The sequence below is a fragment of the Pteropus alecto genome, unplaced genomic scaffold (genome assembly GCF_000325575.1).
Source record: "Pteropus alecto unplaced genomic scaffold, ASM32557v1 scaffold98, whole genome shotgun sequence".
NCBI lineage: Eukaryota > Metazoa > Chordata > Mammalia > Chiroptera > Pteropodidae > Pteropus > Pteropus alecto.
The window spans coordinates 6,432,834-6,446,032 of NW_006443570.1; the positions used below are offsets into that span (position 1 = coordinate 6,432,834).

The 13,199-nt window shown below is 42.8% G+C and overlaps 1 protein-coding gene across 2 annotated transcripts in view; it reads right to left on the reverse strand.

The window, feature by feature from the left end:
* CA10 (carbonic anhydrase 10) overlaps positions 1–13,199 on the reverse strand; it is a 435,157-nt gene that overhangs the window by 2,872 nt on the left and 419,086 nt on the right. For both annotated transcript variants that reach the window (XM_006924847.1, XM_006924846.1), the window contains exons 8-9: positions 2,400–2,554; positions 38–212 (exon numbers count right to left, since the gene is read on the reverse strand). In XM_006924847.1, coding sequence (XP_006924909.1) covers positions 38–212; positions 2,400–2,554 — 330 coding nt within the window. The remainder of the gene's footprint in view (positions 1–37; positions 213–2,399; positions 2,555–13,199) is intronic.

Here is a 13,199-nt window from a genome sequence, read left to right on the forward strand (position 1 = left end):
TGACCTGGGTCCATTGCCCTCTGAGCCATGTACCCACCTCTATACTGAAGCTTCTGGGCTCGGTTGTTTGGACAGTCCTTCCCTTGTAAACTGAAGTTGATGTTGGTGCGGATACAGCGGTTGTTGAGTGGCTGGACAGGCCTGAAGTTGTCACTCATGCTCAGAAAGATCTGAGATGGCTGATTCTGGCTGAGCAGGCGTAAGGAATGCATCTGAGGAGAGAGAAACAGCTGTGACATCCTGTGACATCCTCTTCGATGCACTAGGAAAGAAATAAGACCGTGTAGATTGTGGCCAAGCCAGGCTGTCTGGGAATGGGCACATGAGCCCCTCAGAGACCCTGGTTCCATGGGTTCAGTTGTGCTGGAGCCCACAGATGCCTCCATGCATGGAGGGGGCTTTGCTTCTAGCTCAATAGCTCATGGATGCCTCTGAACAAGTCAATTACTTTCTTTTATCCTCAGATATGCCATCTGTCAAAGGAGGAAATCCAGCTAGGTGTCCTCCAGAGTCTCTTTCTCTTACACCCCATAGTTCAATAATTCTCAGCAATTCGGGGAATTATCCCCTCACATGGGTATTATCCAGACTACAATGATTGGTCCAGGGGTCAGAGCGAAACTAAGCTGGATTAGTTTGGTTTCTTTGCTGTGAAATCAGGTCCAGAAGCTGGACTGAAATGTCTGTGGCATTGTTCCACCCCAGGACTGAGAAGCGAAAGAAGAGTCTCCAGCAGGAGAGAAGAATGAGGCAAAGGTGTAGAAGAGAGCGGAAATAAAGGGCTTCTAGGGTTCTGATTCCAGCAAATTCCTCTCATCAATTTCTGATCTTAAATTCTATAAGGTGCCCCAGCATCTCTTGAACAAATCCTTTTTCTAAGTTATCGGGAGGGAGTTGCTTGTCATCAAGAGTCCTAATCAATACAGATAGGATCAGGGTCTTCAAACTGTTCATATTGTTGTTGGTTTGTAAGTACAGTTGACCTTTGAACGATGTGTGGGTATGAGGTACCAATCCTCTGTGCAGCTGAAAATCTGCATATAACTTTTGGTTCCCCCCAAAACTTATTTTATCCCTTGTTATCTATGGGGGATTGGTTACAGGACCCTCTGTGAATACCAAAATCCATGGATGCTTAAGTTCCCTAGATGAAATGGTGTAGAACAATGCATACAGTCGGCCCTCTGCTTCTGCGGATTCCCAGCCACAGACTGAAAACAGTACAGGTAACTATTGAAAAAAATCTGCATGTAAGTGGATCTGTGTTGGTCAAGGGTCAACTGTATATCTCCTGCAAAGGAGAATGGATTCTGCTTCCTTTGCTCATCTTTTCTCTGAGTTTTTATAGAATCTCATAATCAAAGAACATCGGAGCTGGAATAGATTCATGTAATTTATCCCCTCCCCCATCATAAAGGGCAGTATTTCTTTCACAAAAAGCCCTAGGAGTACATAATGAGACACTTGCAAAGCTGGCCTCAAAGGCCAGATCTTTTTGTTCTCATCTAGCTCTGAGGAATCCTAGTCAACTTTACTAGGAATACTGTGAGATGCTCTAAAAAATTCCACATTCAAATATGTTTGTAAAATGCTACAGATCATATTGCCTCCTCTTAGAGGCTGACATATGTATCACCATTTTAAAGGGCCAAGAAGTCTCCCAACAATGAAATCTATTTAACTCTTTTCTTAAACCAGTTTTTCAAACATATTTGACCATATTATCCCTTTTGCTCATTTGCTTTTTGAACACTATCTCTGTAGGACAATTTGGGAACTAACCCTGCTGTCCTTTCTCACAAAGACGGGTCAAAGGCTTCTTCAATTAGTTCATGCTAAGCCTTTTCAAATGCTGATTCTTTAAACATAGGTGCGATGAACTGAGTTATGTACCCCCACAATTCATAAGTTAAAGTCCTCACCCCTAGTACTTCAGAATGTGACCTTATTTGAAAATAGAGTCATTAGAGATGTAATTAGCTAAGATGAGGTTACTGGGATGGGCCCTAATCCAACATGACTGGTGTCCTTATAAAAAGGAGATTTGGACAAAGAGACACAGATACAGGGAGAACACCATGAGAAGATGAAGGCAGAACGGGGGTGATGCTTCTACAAGCCAAGGGAGACCAAAGATCTCCAGAAACTACCAGAAACCAGGGGAGAGGCATGGAACAGACTCTTCCTTATTCCCTCAGAAGGAACCAACCCTGCTAACACCTCGATCTTGGACTTACAGCCTCTAGAACTGTGAGAAAATACATTTCTGTTATTTAAGCCACCAAGTTTGTGTTAATTTGTAAAGCAGTCCTAGCAAATTAATACAATAGGCACTCCACAAACCCAGACATTCTTCACATCATCTTCCCCATTCGCTAAAAGACCACAGAGAAGCTCACCTGCATCCTCGTTATATAGACAGGTTTGTTCATTATTATCCAACTTGCTGTCTCATAGCAGGGCGGGATAGTCATCGACCCATCATAAGTAATGAAACTAGAGGTCTCTGGATATAGTTCCTCTATATTAAGTCCCTGTAGTAAATATGCATCATCTAGAGAAGGAAATAAGAAAGACTTAAGAATTAGGTTTCTTGAAAAGGTCCTGGTATTGCTGATTGTTTTTCCCTCTTCTGATTCCAGAAGACTCTATCTGTCAGGATAGGCTGCAGTAACAAATCACAAACATTTTTAACAACAAAGGTTTATTTCTTGCTCACATACATGTCCAATTCTAGGTTGGCTGAGGACTTCCTCCATGTCACTGTTGTCCACATTCTGGGACCTAGACTCTCTGAGTAGCTGCTATCTGAACCCTTGTGAGTTATAACAACAGGAGGAGAAGAAGCGTGGTCAAACATATGTGGGCCATTGAAGCTCCCACCCCGGAAGTGGCACGTGACTTTTGTATACATTTTGATATCCAAAGCAGTCACATGCCCAAGGTTGACATCACAGATGAGAGGAACCACATTCTCCCTGCAGGATGGGGCACTGACTATTGGTAGACAGAAGTATAGTCTACCACAAGGACACAGAAAGAGCCAAATGCTTGGTTATGGTCACTGAGACATGGACCCATAGCACTGTAGTCAATGAAATGCACAATTAAAGGCTTTAGGACCTGTGGAAACACAGCCTGGTCACAATTCTTATTTATAAGCATTGCTTAATTAAAAAAATAAAATAATTTTAGAAAGAAAAATAAATCAGGCTAAATGTTACCGTGAGATTCAACAGTTAAGTTTAAAAACTGATTTCATTTTTGTGGATCTCCTCTTTGCCAGGCCCATGCAGGTAGCCTTTATTCTTGCACCTATTTGAGGTATTCACACTAATATATCTTTTATTATCGAATATGATTTTTTAATTATTAGAGATATCAGAACATATCAAACTATATGGAAAAAAGAAAATAACTCAGATCATCGAAAACAACTGCCATTAATATTTTTCTGCATTTCCTTCTGTTTTTTTTTTTTTTTTATTCAATGCATTGGTTGTATTTTTATGATATTATAATGTTCTGGAGTTTTCAAATCTTAAAAAATTGCAATGAACCTCTCACTCCACTCCCCATTTCTCCCCACAATCCTTTTTTGCGTACCTTTGCTCTCTTCTCCTGGCTTCTAAATCACCATTTTCCTAGCCATCTTCTTGAGTTCTGTTGGTGGCTCCTAATTTTCTACCTGCTTCTCTCAGTGTTGGCATTACCTGAGGATCAGTCTAAGGCTTTTTTTTCCTCACTCTAGACCCTCATCATAGGGTAGCCCATCTATGTTCATGGATTCCATTGCCCTCTGTACCCCAGTGATTCCAGATCTATGTCTCCAGAGGTCTTACACCCCCAGTTTGCCATGAGCACCAACCACTGTGGCCCATCCAGGAGGCCCGAAGGACACATGGCAAGGCCCCAAAGCCTGGCCGTCCGAGACTGGCTCCTCTAGTACCCCTGGATTCATGTGTGTTCTCTAATCCACGTGTACGCCTCATAGCGGGAAAAAGCTAACTCTTCAGTGATTAGTACAATCTTCCAAGTTTAGCAGTGTGCACATTTAGTGGTAAAAAAAAAAGACTTTCACATATAGCTGGAACCCCATATTGACCTAATGAGATTGTTCAGGCAGATAATAACATCTTCACTGAAACGACACTGAAGGTCAGAGAGGCAGAGTAATCTGCCCAAGGTCGCAGAGCTAGCTGGTGACTGCAGAGTGGGAACTGAAACCCTGACCTCCAGACCATTCATTCATTCATTCATTCATTCAACAAATGTTCACTAAGTACCTCTTTGTGCTGGGCACAGGGTTAGGCTCTGGGGATAGAGCAGTGTATAAGACAGATGTAGTGCCTGCCTTCATTCTGGTTGAAGAGACAGACAACAAATGGCAAAAATAAATATATGTAGACTGTAATATCAGGTGGTGATAAGGGCATCCTGGCCTGGCCTGTACTCACCAACTGATGCTGAGTGTTAAGGCTGCTAATCCATTTTCCTGGGCAAAGACCCCCTTCCTCTCCCATCTCTTCCTTCAGAAAATTCTCACTCAAATTCCTCTGACAAGAAAGAGCCATCTTTGCAAAGGGAACCTGAACTTCAGTGCTCCTTCACTTGTCAATTAAAAACAAATAACTGAGCCACTGGTTTAGAATGCTGTAAACATTTGCTCCATCCCAAACAGCCCCTCCTGGCCTCTGACTACACTGATGGGGTAACGGACCCTCTTCAGGGCTCTGACAACATTAATGCCCATAAAAGAGATTGGCCAACCTGGATTTGGAGACCAATCCTAGGACAAAGGACTTTCTTTCACTTTCCATTTAAATATTTCTGCCTTTCCATAACAACACCAGGGAATCAGGACAAGCCCAGGAGAGACACAGTGATTGGAACATGACTGGACTGGGTCTGCACTCTGGCCTGTGCAATTAGATGCTTCCATGACAAAGTCACGATGCCCAGAGCATACACTGATGTGATGGTCCTTGGAAGTGAGATCGGGTGCCAACACAACAGGCTTATGTTCAGTATTCATCATTGGTTTCTGTTTCTTAGGTCCCTAGTAAGTGTCAGGCACTGAGCTGGGTACTGGTGAGCAGGATGTAAATAAGTGAAGGCAGCAAGGAACAAAAGAGACAGTGATGTGCATCTGCACTGTGTACATTGAGAGGTTGTTGGTTCTACTTAGGGGTGGTACTCAGGAGAGGATTCACTGAGCTGACCTGAACTGCATCTTGAATGACAGGAGGTAATCAGTGAGTGTCTGGCAGGGTTGTGGCTGTCAAGGGCACTGGACAGTCATGCTAGACAAAGAGCTAAAGACATACAGAGCAGTGCACACCCGGGGACAGCTAGAGTGTGGGTGAGAAATGAGGCTGGAGAGTCAGCACAGGCCACACCCAGAAGGTCCTTCTCTGTGCTGTTAGGAGTTTGGTCTTCATCCTGTGGGCAATGCAGAGCCACTGAAGGGTTTTAAGCAGGGGAGTAGCGTGATCAGATTTGCACTTAATGATGCTATGCTGACGGTGCTTTGGCATGAAGATTAACATATTGAGTAAGAGAAGGAAGCATTTGGCACATCTTTATTGAAGGTCAATGTGATTTGTTTAACTAAGCTTGCACTCGGAGTGCACTGGGTACTCTAGCATGCTGCCATTATTGTGTCTTATTTTATTTGGAGTGGTCGAAAGGAGGGAAGGAAAGAGGCAGTAGAATGAAGATTGGTGTGTGCGTGTATGTGTGTGGGGGGGGGTGGGAGGGCAGGCTAGACGCAAGAGGCAAAATGCCACGATGTTCATGGATTTAATCCTCACAGTAGGGTAACAACACGCTTCCAAAACACTGTTTGATCCGTGTCTCCTGTGAGATGCAATAGTCATCAGAGAATGTGATCCTTGTTCACTAACTTGGTTATTTCCATGATTCTCGCTAATACTCATACTTCACCTTTTGCCCTTTTTATTTCCTCACACTATAGAACTTGGAAAAACCCAGTGTGAAGAGTGTGAGCTTTGGACTCAGACCTGAGTGTGAGGGCCGACTCTGCGGCTCACCATCTGGGTCAGCTTGGATGTGCAGGTAACTATCTGAGTCTCAGTTTCCACATCTACAGAATGCAGATGGCTGGAGTAGGCAGTAGACTGTGCGTCTCCCGTCCCCAATTCATATGTTGAAGTCCTAACCCACAATGTGATGGTATTAGGAAGCAGGGCCTTTGGGGGTGATTAGGTCATGAGACCGGAGCCCCCAAGAATGGGATTAGTGCCCTTATAGAAACGACTCCAGAGAGCTCTCTCATCCTCTTTCTGTCATGTGAGAACACAGCAAGAATTCTGCAGACCAGAAGGGGGTTCTCACCAGAACACACCCATGCTGGCACCCCGATCTTGGACTTTCAGACTCCAGAACTGTGCGAAGTAAATTTCTATTGTTTATATGGTACTTTGTTATAGTACCTTGAACTAAGACAGAGTACTTGCCTCAGAGAGGAGGAACAAACGAAATCACGCTTTTTCATTACTTGGCACGGGGCCCGACCTGTAGTAAGTACTCAGTGATGCTGGGGAGCATTGCTACCACTCCTTACGTCCTGGGATGTCCTCACCTAGCTTCTCCAGGATAACCACAGCTTGACCTCCCCGAGGCCTTCTGGTTCCACTCAACTGGGTGGTCCATACCTTCCTTTTTCACTGTATTTACCGAACTAGCTTGCTAACTACTTACCTTTCTTAGTGTCCTAAGCCCTAAGCCTCAGCATGCAGTCTACCACAGAGTGGGTGCTCAATAAACAATGGTTGAATGAATGAATGAAATGGTTTCTGTCCAGCAGCTCCACCTGCTGGTGGTACTGAGCATAAACCAAGGGAGGAAAAGGCAACATCGTCTGTCAGGCGATGGGGAAAATTCTCGGAGGCTCCAGTCTGTACCACTAACTTAAATGCATGCTGCCCACCATCACCCCTATATATCACACCCCAAGATATCAGAGCGACACTGAGACTGCTTCCCATCTCCATATGGCATTACCGTGTTTCTATGCCAAACACACCTGAACCCTCATATTTACATTACCGAAATTGTTGTGCATTTAACATGTCATGTTTGTCCTCATGACTCACCAGACTCACCACTCTGCCTCAAAGCTTGCCATTAAATCAGTGTTCTACCTTTTAGGGGTTGGAATTTGAGAACCATATGCTATGTTTTTACGTCTTCTTTTCTCTCTATGGAGACTTCCTTGGTGTATTGGGCAGGACAAAAACAATGGAACACAAGAAAAGAATATGGGCAAATCCAGCAGTTTTCAGCCCTAATATCAAAGACCACTGGGATGTCTTCCATGGCTGACCAGGCCAGGAACTAATTATTACCCACGGACTATCTAGTCCATGCAGCAGCCAGCAGAAAAAATTGGTTTGGCACTGTAAACCAAAAGGAGCCTAAGAACTAATGCACTGGAAAGTGGATTCTGCTCTCCCAACTGTCACGGTTCTACACATTAGTAAGGGTGACAAAGATCTATAGGAGGTCAGAGTTGTTTATGAGCAGAGAGATACAAATGTAGGGTGAAGCTCTGAGGCCAATGGGATGATCATGCATGCCTCTGCTTGCTTTAAGGGTATTTCCTAAGAAGAAGTGATGGCAGAATTTCAAATAAACTTTCATGGATAGTTTCATGGAGAGGCTTTCTATCTGTCTATTCTATCTATCTATCTATCTATCTATCTATCTATCTATCTATCTATCTATCTATCTATCATCTATCTATCGATCGTCTTCCTACCTATCTATCTATATATCATCTATCATGTATCATCATCTATCATCTATCTAAGGAGAATATAGTGTATAGAAGACAAAGTCCTGTACTTCAAGCAGGAGTTTTAATTCAAGTTTAAGTTCTAATTGTGGCTTTGCCAGTAATTTACTCTTCCTTCATGGCTAAGTCATGTAACCTCTTATTTGGGGGCACCAGACTATTCTGGATATTTCTAAAGTCATCTTCAGGTCAAAAAAGTCTAGAAACCCCAAAACTCCCTACAACAGAAACAAGTTTGTGTAGACAAATTTATCTTGAGTAGGACAAATTTTTGTAATTTTGTAATTTTTTGTGTTGGCTATATCTTTATAATACAAGAAGACCCCATGGATAATCAATAAGTATAGAATATTTATGCAACATTTATAGCCCAACTTTTTTCTTTCAAATGACTGTAGAAGTTGACAGCTGTGCTCTTGATTTTATGACAAGCTCTTGCTGAATCTTATCATTTCTGTTATGCTGAGATTTTAGTCATGGACACAATTCCTAAGTTGACTTTAAAATTTTTCTTTTTCTTTTTTTGTCTAAGAGAAACACACTATGATGAACTACCTAGAACCATACAGTGTGGGGCCCTTCCCTTAGTCTGGGCTTCAGTGGCTGCCTCTGTTAAATGCATCGTGCTTACTTATGTGGACCACTGATGACATTTAATGTTGCCTGGCTTCCTGCTTATGAAGTTCCCATTCAAAGAGAATGATGCCAATGAAAAAACGGCTTGGCAGTTCCAGAGATCAATACTGGACTTGCTTCTGATCAATATGGAACTATTTGGCAACTTTCTCAAATAGAATGACATTTCTTCTTGTAATCTGAGGCACATTCAACTGAAATGAAAAAAGGCAATTATTAAAGCATAAAGTAATAAGATTTTTTGTTTTACACAAACAATAAATGAAAAAAAGAGCCTCTGAGTATTGAATTCATGAGGTAGGCTACAGCTTTTCGGTCTGTCGCTGACTCGAGTTACTACTTTGATTGCAACACAAGAAGGGGTGTGCTGCATTGCGCATTCTGTGAAAACATTTCCAAAGCCATTCCTTTGAAATGAAAGTACAAGTTCAATTAAGCATAGGAAAGGCACCGGGAGCAATATGCTTAAAATCCCCAGTGATATTTCATCACATTTAACACAGCATACCTCCGAGGAGCAGGAGCACAGAATACTTTCTGAGGAACTGAGAATTATAAGGCAGGTACAAGTTGGTCTGCCTTTGCCTACACACTCGTCTTTTAGCTGGGATGGGGGTGGGAGGCTAGAGCAAAGTTATTAACAGGCAAGACTGTAAAAAGATGTTTTAAAAGGAACTCGTATTGTGTGTCAAAATATCATGTTTAAAATCTCTCCTCCAAACGCCTTCAGTCGTGTCTTTATTTCCTTGGTGGAAATATGTTAAGATAATAGCTAGACCCCTTCAAATTTGGAATCTGTGATATTTTGGATTGTTACTGGACCGAAGTTCACCGTTATATTTATTTACTGTCTATGGAATGAATGGAGTATGGGAAACAGAAAGAGAAGAAGCTACTAAAATGATACAGTGTCCTAGGACATTGGAAGAAAGAGTTCATTCATATGTAATGTTCTAATAACGACTCCCTCTTACCCATTTAAGATTGCTCTTTGCACTCCATTAGTCACTGGTTTCACCACTTTAAAATATCATAAAATTAAAAAAAATAATGCTAGTTCAATAAAGTCACATGGATACTAAAATGATAAGAATGTTACCTTTTATAAAGGGGCTCTGTGCTCGCTAATTAATTAACACAAGGAAAATGGAGAGATATTGGCATTATTCCAAAACACTACATTAAAAAAATTAGAACACTTTGAGTAAATTATCAATATTTCCTCCCAAAAATCCATTCAGAAAATCTACTCTCTAATGTCATGATTTCAGTCTTGACTCTCAATCTGTTGCAGGGGAATTTAACTTTAATAAAATGGATTTTCTTTAGAAGATTTTCTAAAATCAGCTTGAGATTAATTCAGGCTGGTCTTTTCCACTGTTGGTCCGGGTTAGTGAGAGTTCTATAAAATTTGCTCAGATGTATGAAATGTTAACTTTCACGGAAAGTCGTGGCACCGTCCCAGGCCGTGACCACCCACTGTGTGAGTTCACACATGGGAACTGTGCTTCATTTAAAGCAAGTACGTTGTTGCCTGTGTGCCCTGTACTGTCTTTATCTTAAACATATTTTTTATTCAGCATCATAGTGACCTACCACCCACCTTTCATGAAGCTGAATTTAATGACCTTTGAAGTTTAGGACAATTTAGGAACACATGAAATTAGGCACAGAGTTTATACCTGTCATCGTCCGGGCACCTGACTCATTATCTTGCTTGATCCTCTCCCAAACCCTCTCACTACCGGTGTTAATATCCTCATTTTACCGATGAGGAAATCTCAACGTCAGAGATGTTAAGAAACTTGCCTGAAGCCACACAGCAAAGGAAGTGGTAGCCAGGAGCCCAAGTCCACTTAGTTACAGCTCTTTTCACTAGAATACATTGTTTCCCATAGTATGGTGGATTTCACCAGCTTGATATCTGGCTTCCAAAATTCCCAGTCTTTTGGCAAGATTCTCCTTTCTTCCTTTTATAGATTCCCTGGTGCTGGTTTCTTAACAAGCTCAATAAAGTAATTTTGCACAATTTCTTTTTTACCCCTAGTCATCTAATCTGTGGTCAAACCAAGCAAATGGACTGTGTCCCTGCTAGCTGTCATTTTGTGGTGGTTTCACCCCAGGCTCCCATGCTTACTCTTGCCTCCTCACAGCTCCTCAGCTAGTTGATGAGACAGTCACACAAGAGCCTCTTCCAAGGTGGGATTTAAAAGATATCTTTAGAATGATTTGCAATCCTAAGTCATGAGGATTTGAGCTACTCTCAAAAGTGAGGACATGTCCGCCTCTCTTCTCTATTTATTCTCACTCCCATGATTTCACCCAAGTTTAAATGCCATCTGGATATCAGTGACTTCCATATTTATATCTTCGGTTCCCTGTCCTGAAATCCAGACTCATATCCAACTGCTTACTCCACACCTCTTCTTGGATGCCCCATAGATCTCAAGCTTAACATGTATGAATCTTCTAATTCCCTTCCCACCCACAAATACGCTTCATCCACAGTCTTCTCATCTCAGTCGATGGAAATGTCTTCCTTCCAGTTGCTCATGCTAAAAACCTTACAGTCATCCTTGAATTCTCTCACTCACATCACACATCTGATCTATAAAGAAACCTCTTGGCTCTTCCTTCAAAATATACCAAATCATTTCTCTCCACCTCCCCCACACCGGCCTGGTCACGGTCCACACTGTCACATCATTTGGGTTGCTGCAACCATCTCCCAACTTTTATCCTTGCCTGTCTCTAGTCTATTCTCAATCGAGCAAAGAGAGTGATCCTTTTGTCAGCGATCATGTCACTCTGCTCAAAGTCTTAGACTGATTCTCATTATGATGGCCTCCTCATCAGGGAAAGACTGACTCCATGACTTCTCTGGTTATGATGAGTGCCAATAACGGCAGTGCCACCGTGTCCCTCTGGATGACACTGATTTCCACCAATGGTCCCTCACCAGGGCACAGCCAGGAGTTGCAGAGAGTTTAGGATGGTATGAGCCTGAACTTTCAAAGTGCCTATAGGTTCTGTGGTTAGTTTATGTCCTTTCTGAGTAGAAACAAATGGAAAAAGCAAAAAGATGGCTCTTCAGACTGAACCCAAGTTAGAATTAAGAGAAAAACACGCCAACAAATTTCATGAAGAATGACAACCTTGTGGAGCCAAGCTGCCCTATCTGGCCTGCAGACCTGAAGTTGGCAACAGAGCCCTCACAACCGACCCACAGACACAGCAGTGAGACAGCAATGCTTATCACTGAATGCTTGCTTATTATGCAGAGTTGCTAACTTAATAGCCACTTACTAGATGTGTGTCCTTGTCAAATGACTTCATTCTTGGAGCCTTGGTTTCCTCATCTGCAAACTGGGATAGCAATAGTACCTATTTGGAAGGTAGGTGCTTTGTGAGCACTATGTAAGGTGCTGCATGGAAAAAGCTCTTGGCACAGGGTCTGGAGTACAGAAAGTGCTCAGTTAGCATCACTTCCATATTCCTGATGCTCGCTCAGTATGTTGTAGACTGGGTACCACATCTAAGTGACGGGATAAATTGGAACTATGCTGGGCTGTAATTCTGTGTTGCAGCAGCCGAATGGGCTGGTTGGGAGAGTGGGTGGGGGTTGAAGTCAGGTGTCCCTGGGTAGTGTGGTGGGGTGGCAGTGAGGGGAATTGATTTATTTGTCTTAGAAGTATGAAAGCAGGGTACCCTGAAAGGTGCCACTGAGCAGGTGGCGTTGTCTTCCTCTGGATTGGAATCCATGGGCCGAGGCCAGCATCACCTGCTACATTCTGCAGAGCCTCTGGAGAGACTTGCAGGCTTGTATTTCCCACCCACTGGCTGCATCCCAGTGAATGACTTCTGTTTCAGAAACTCCCCTGCTTGCCGCCTGGCCAGCCTTCCACAGGCTGTCTGCCTCAGGGAGTTTAGCTGAAGGGAAGAGTGCTGGTGCTTTCCAATCAGTTCCTTCAGCCACAGTGTTCTGGGCATAGCGGTGTCTACGCCATTTTCACGTGTAGGGGCCATCATTATCTCCGTGGTGTCATTCCTTCAGGTATGTGATAAATGTGCGACCGGGAACACCTCCATTATTCCCCAATGAGTGCAAGAGCACAAAATATCTGTGATTAGGGGTCCTAAAGCAGTTACCTCTCCCCATGGGGGTCTCTTTATCTTCCTTAAGTTCTCTTTTCGTTTCCCTTGCCCTTGACAGATAGATTATGAGGGACAGAAGGAGGAGACTTCTACGTGCATTTCTAGAAGGATGTCTCAAGAAATGCTGAGGGCATTTCTTTAAATACATCTTCTGTGTATACTCCTCAGCATGGCATCAAGACCCTTCAAGATCTGGCTCCAGATCATCTTTCCTGTCATCTCCACTACTATTTGTTCCTCCATAAATTCAGGCCGTCACCAATGTTTACCGAGTACACAGTTAGATGAAGAGCTGATGAAGACAGTTCTTATCTTTGAATTCTTCATAGTCCTTTTAATGTTCTCTTTGCTTTGGATGCTGTTCTTAAGGCTTAGAATGTTCTCCCTCCCTCCTCTCTCTTTCTCCTTCCTTCCTTCCTTCCTTCCTTCCTTCTTCCTTCCTTCCTTCTTTTTCTCTCCTTTTCTTCCTTCTCTCTTTTAGTGCTAGAGAGTTTTAATGCAGAAAATTATTTACACAGTTGATGAAAGGGCTGAGAAGCTGACAGGAAAGGGGCTGTGGTGGGCAGTTCAGAAATTAACAAGAACAAGC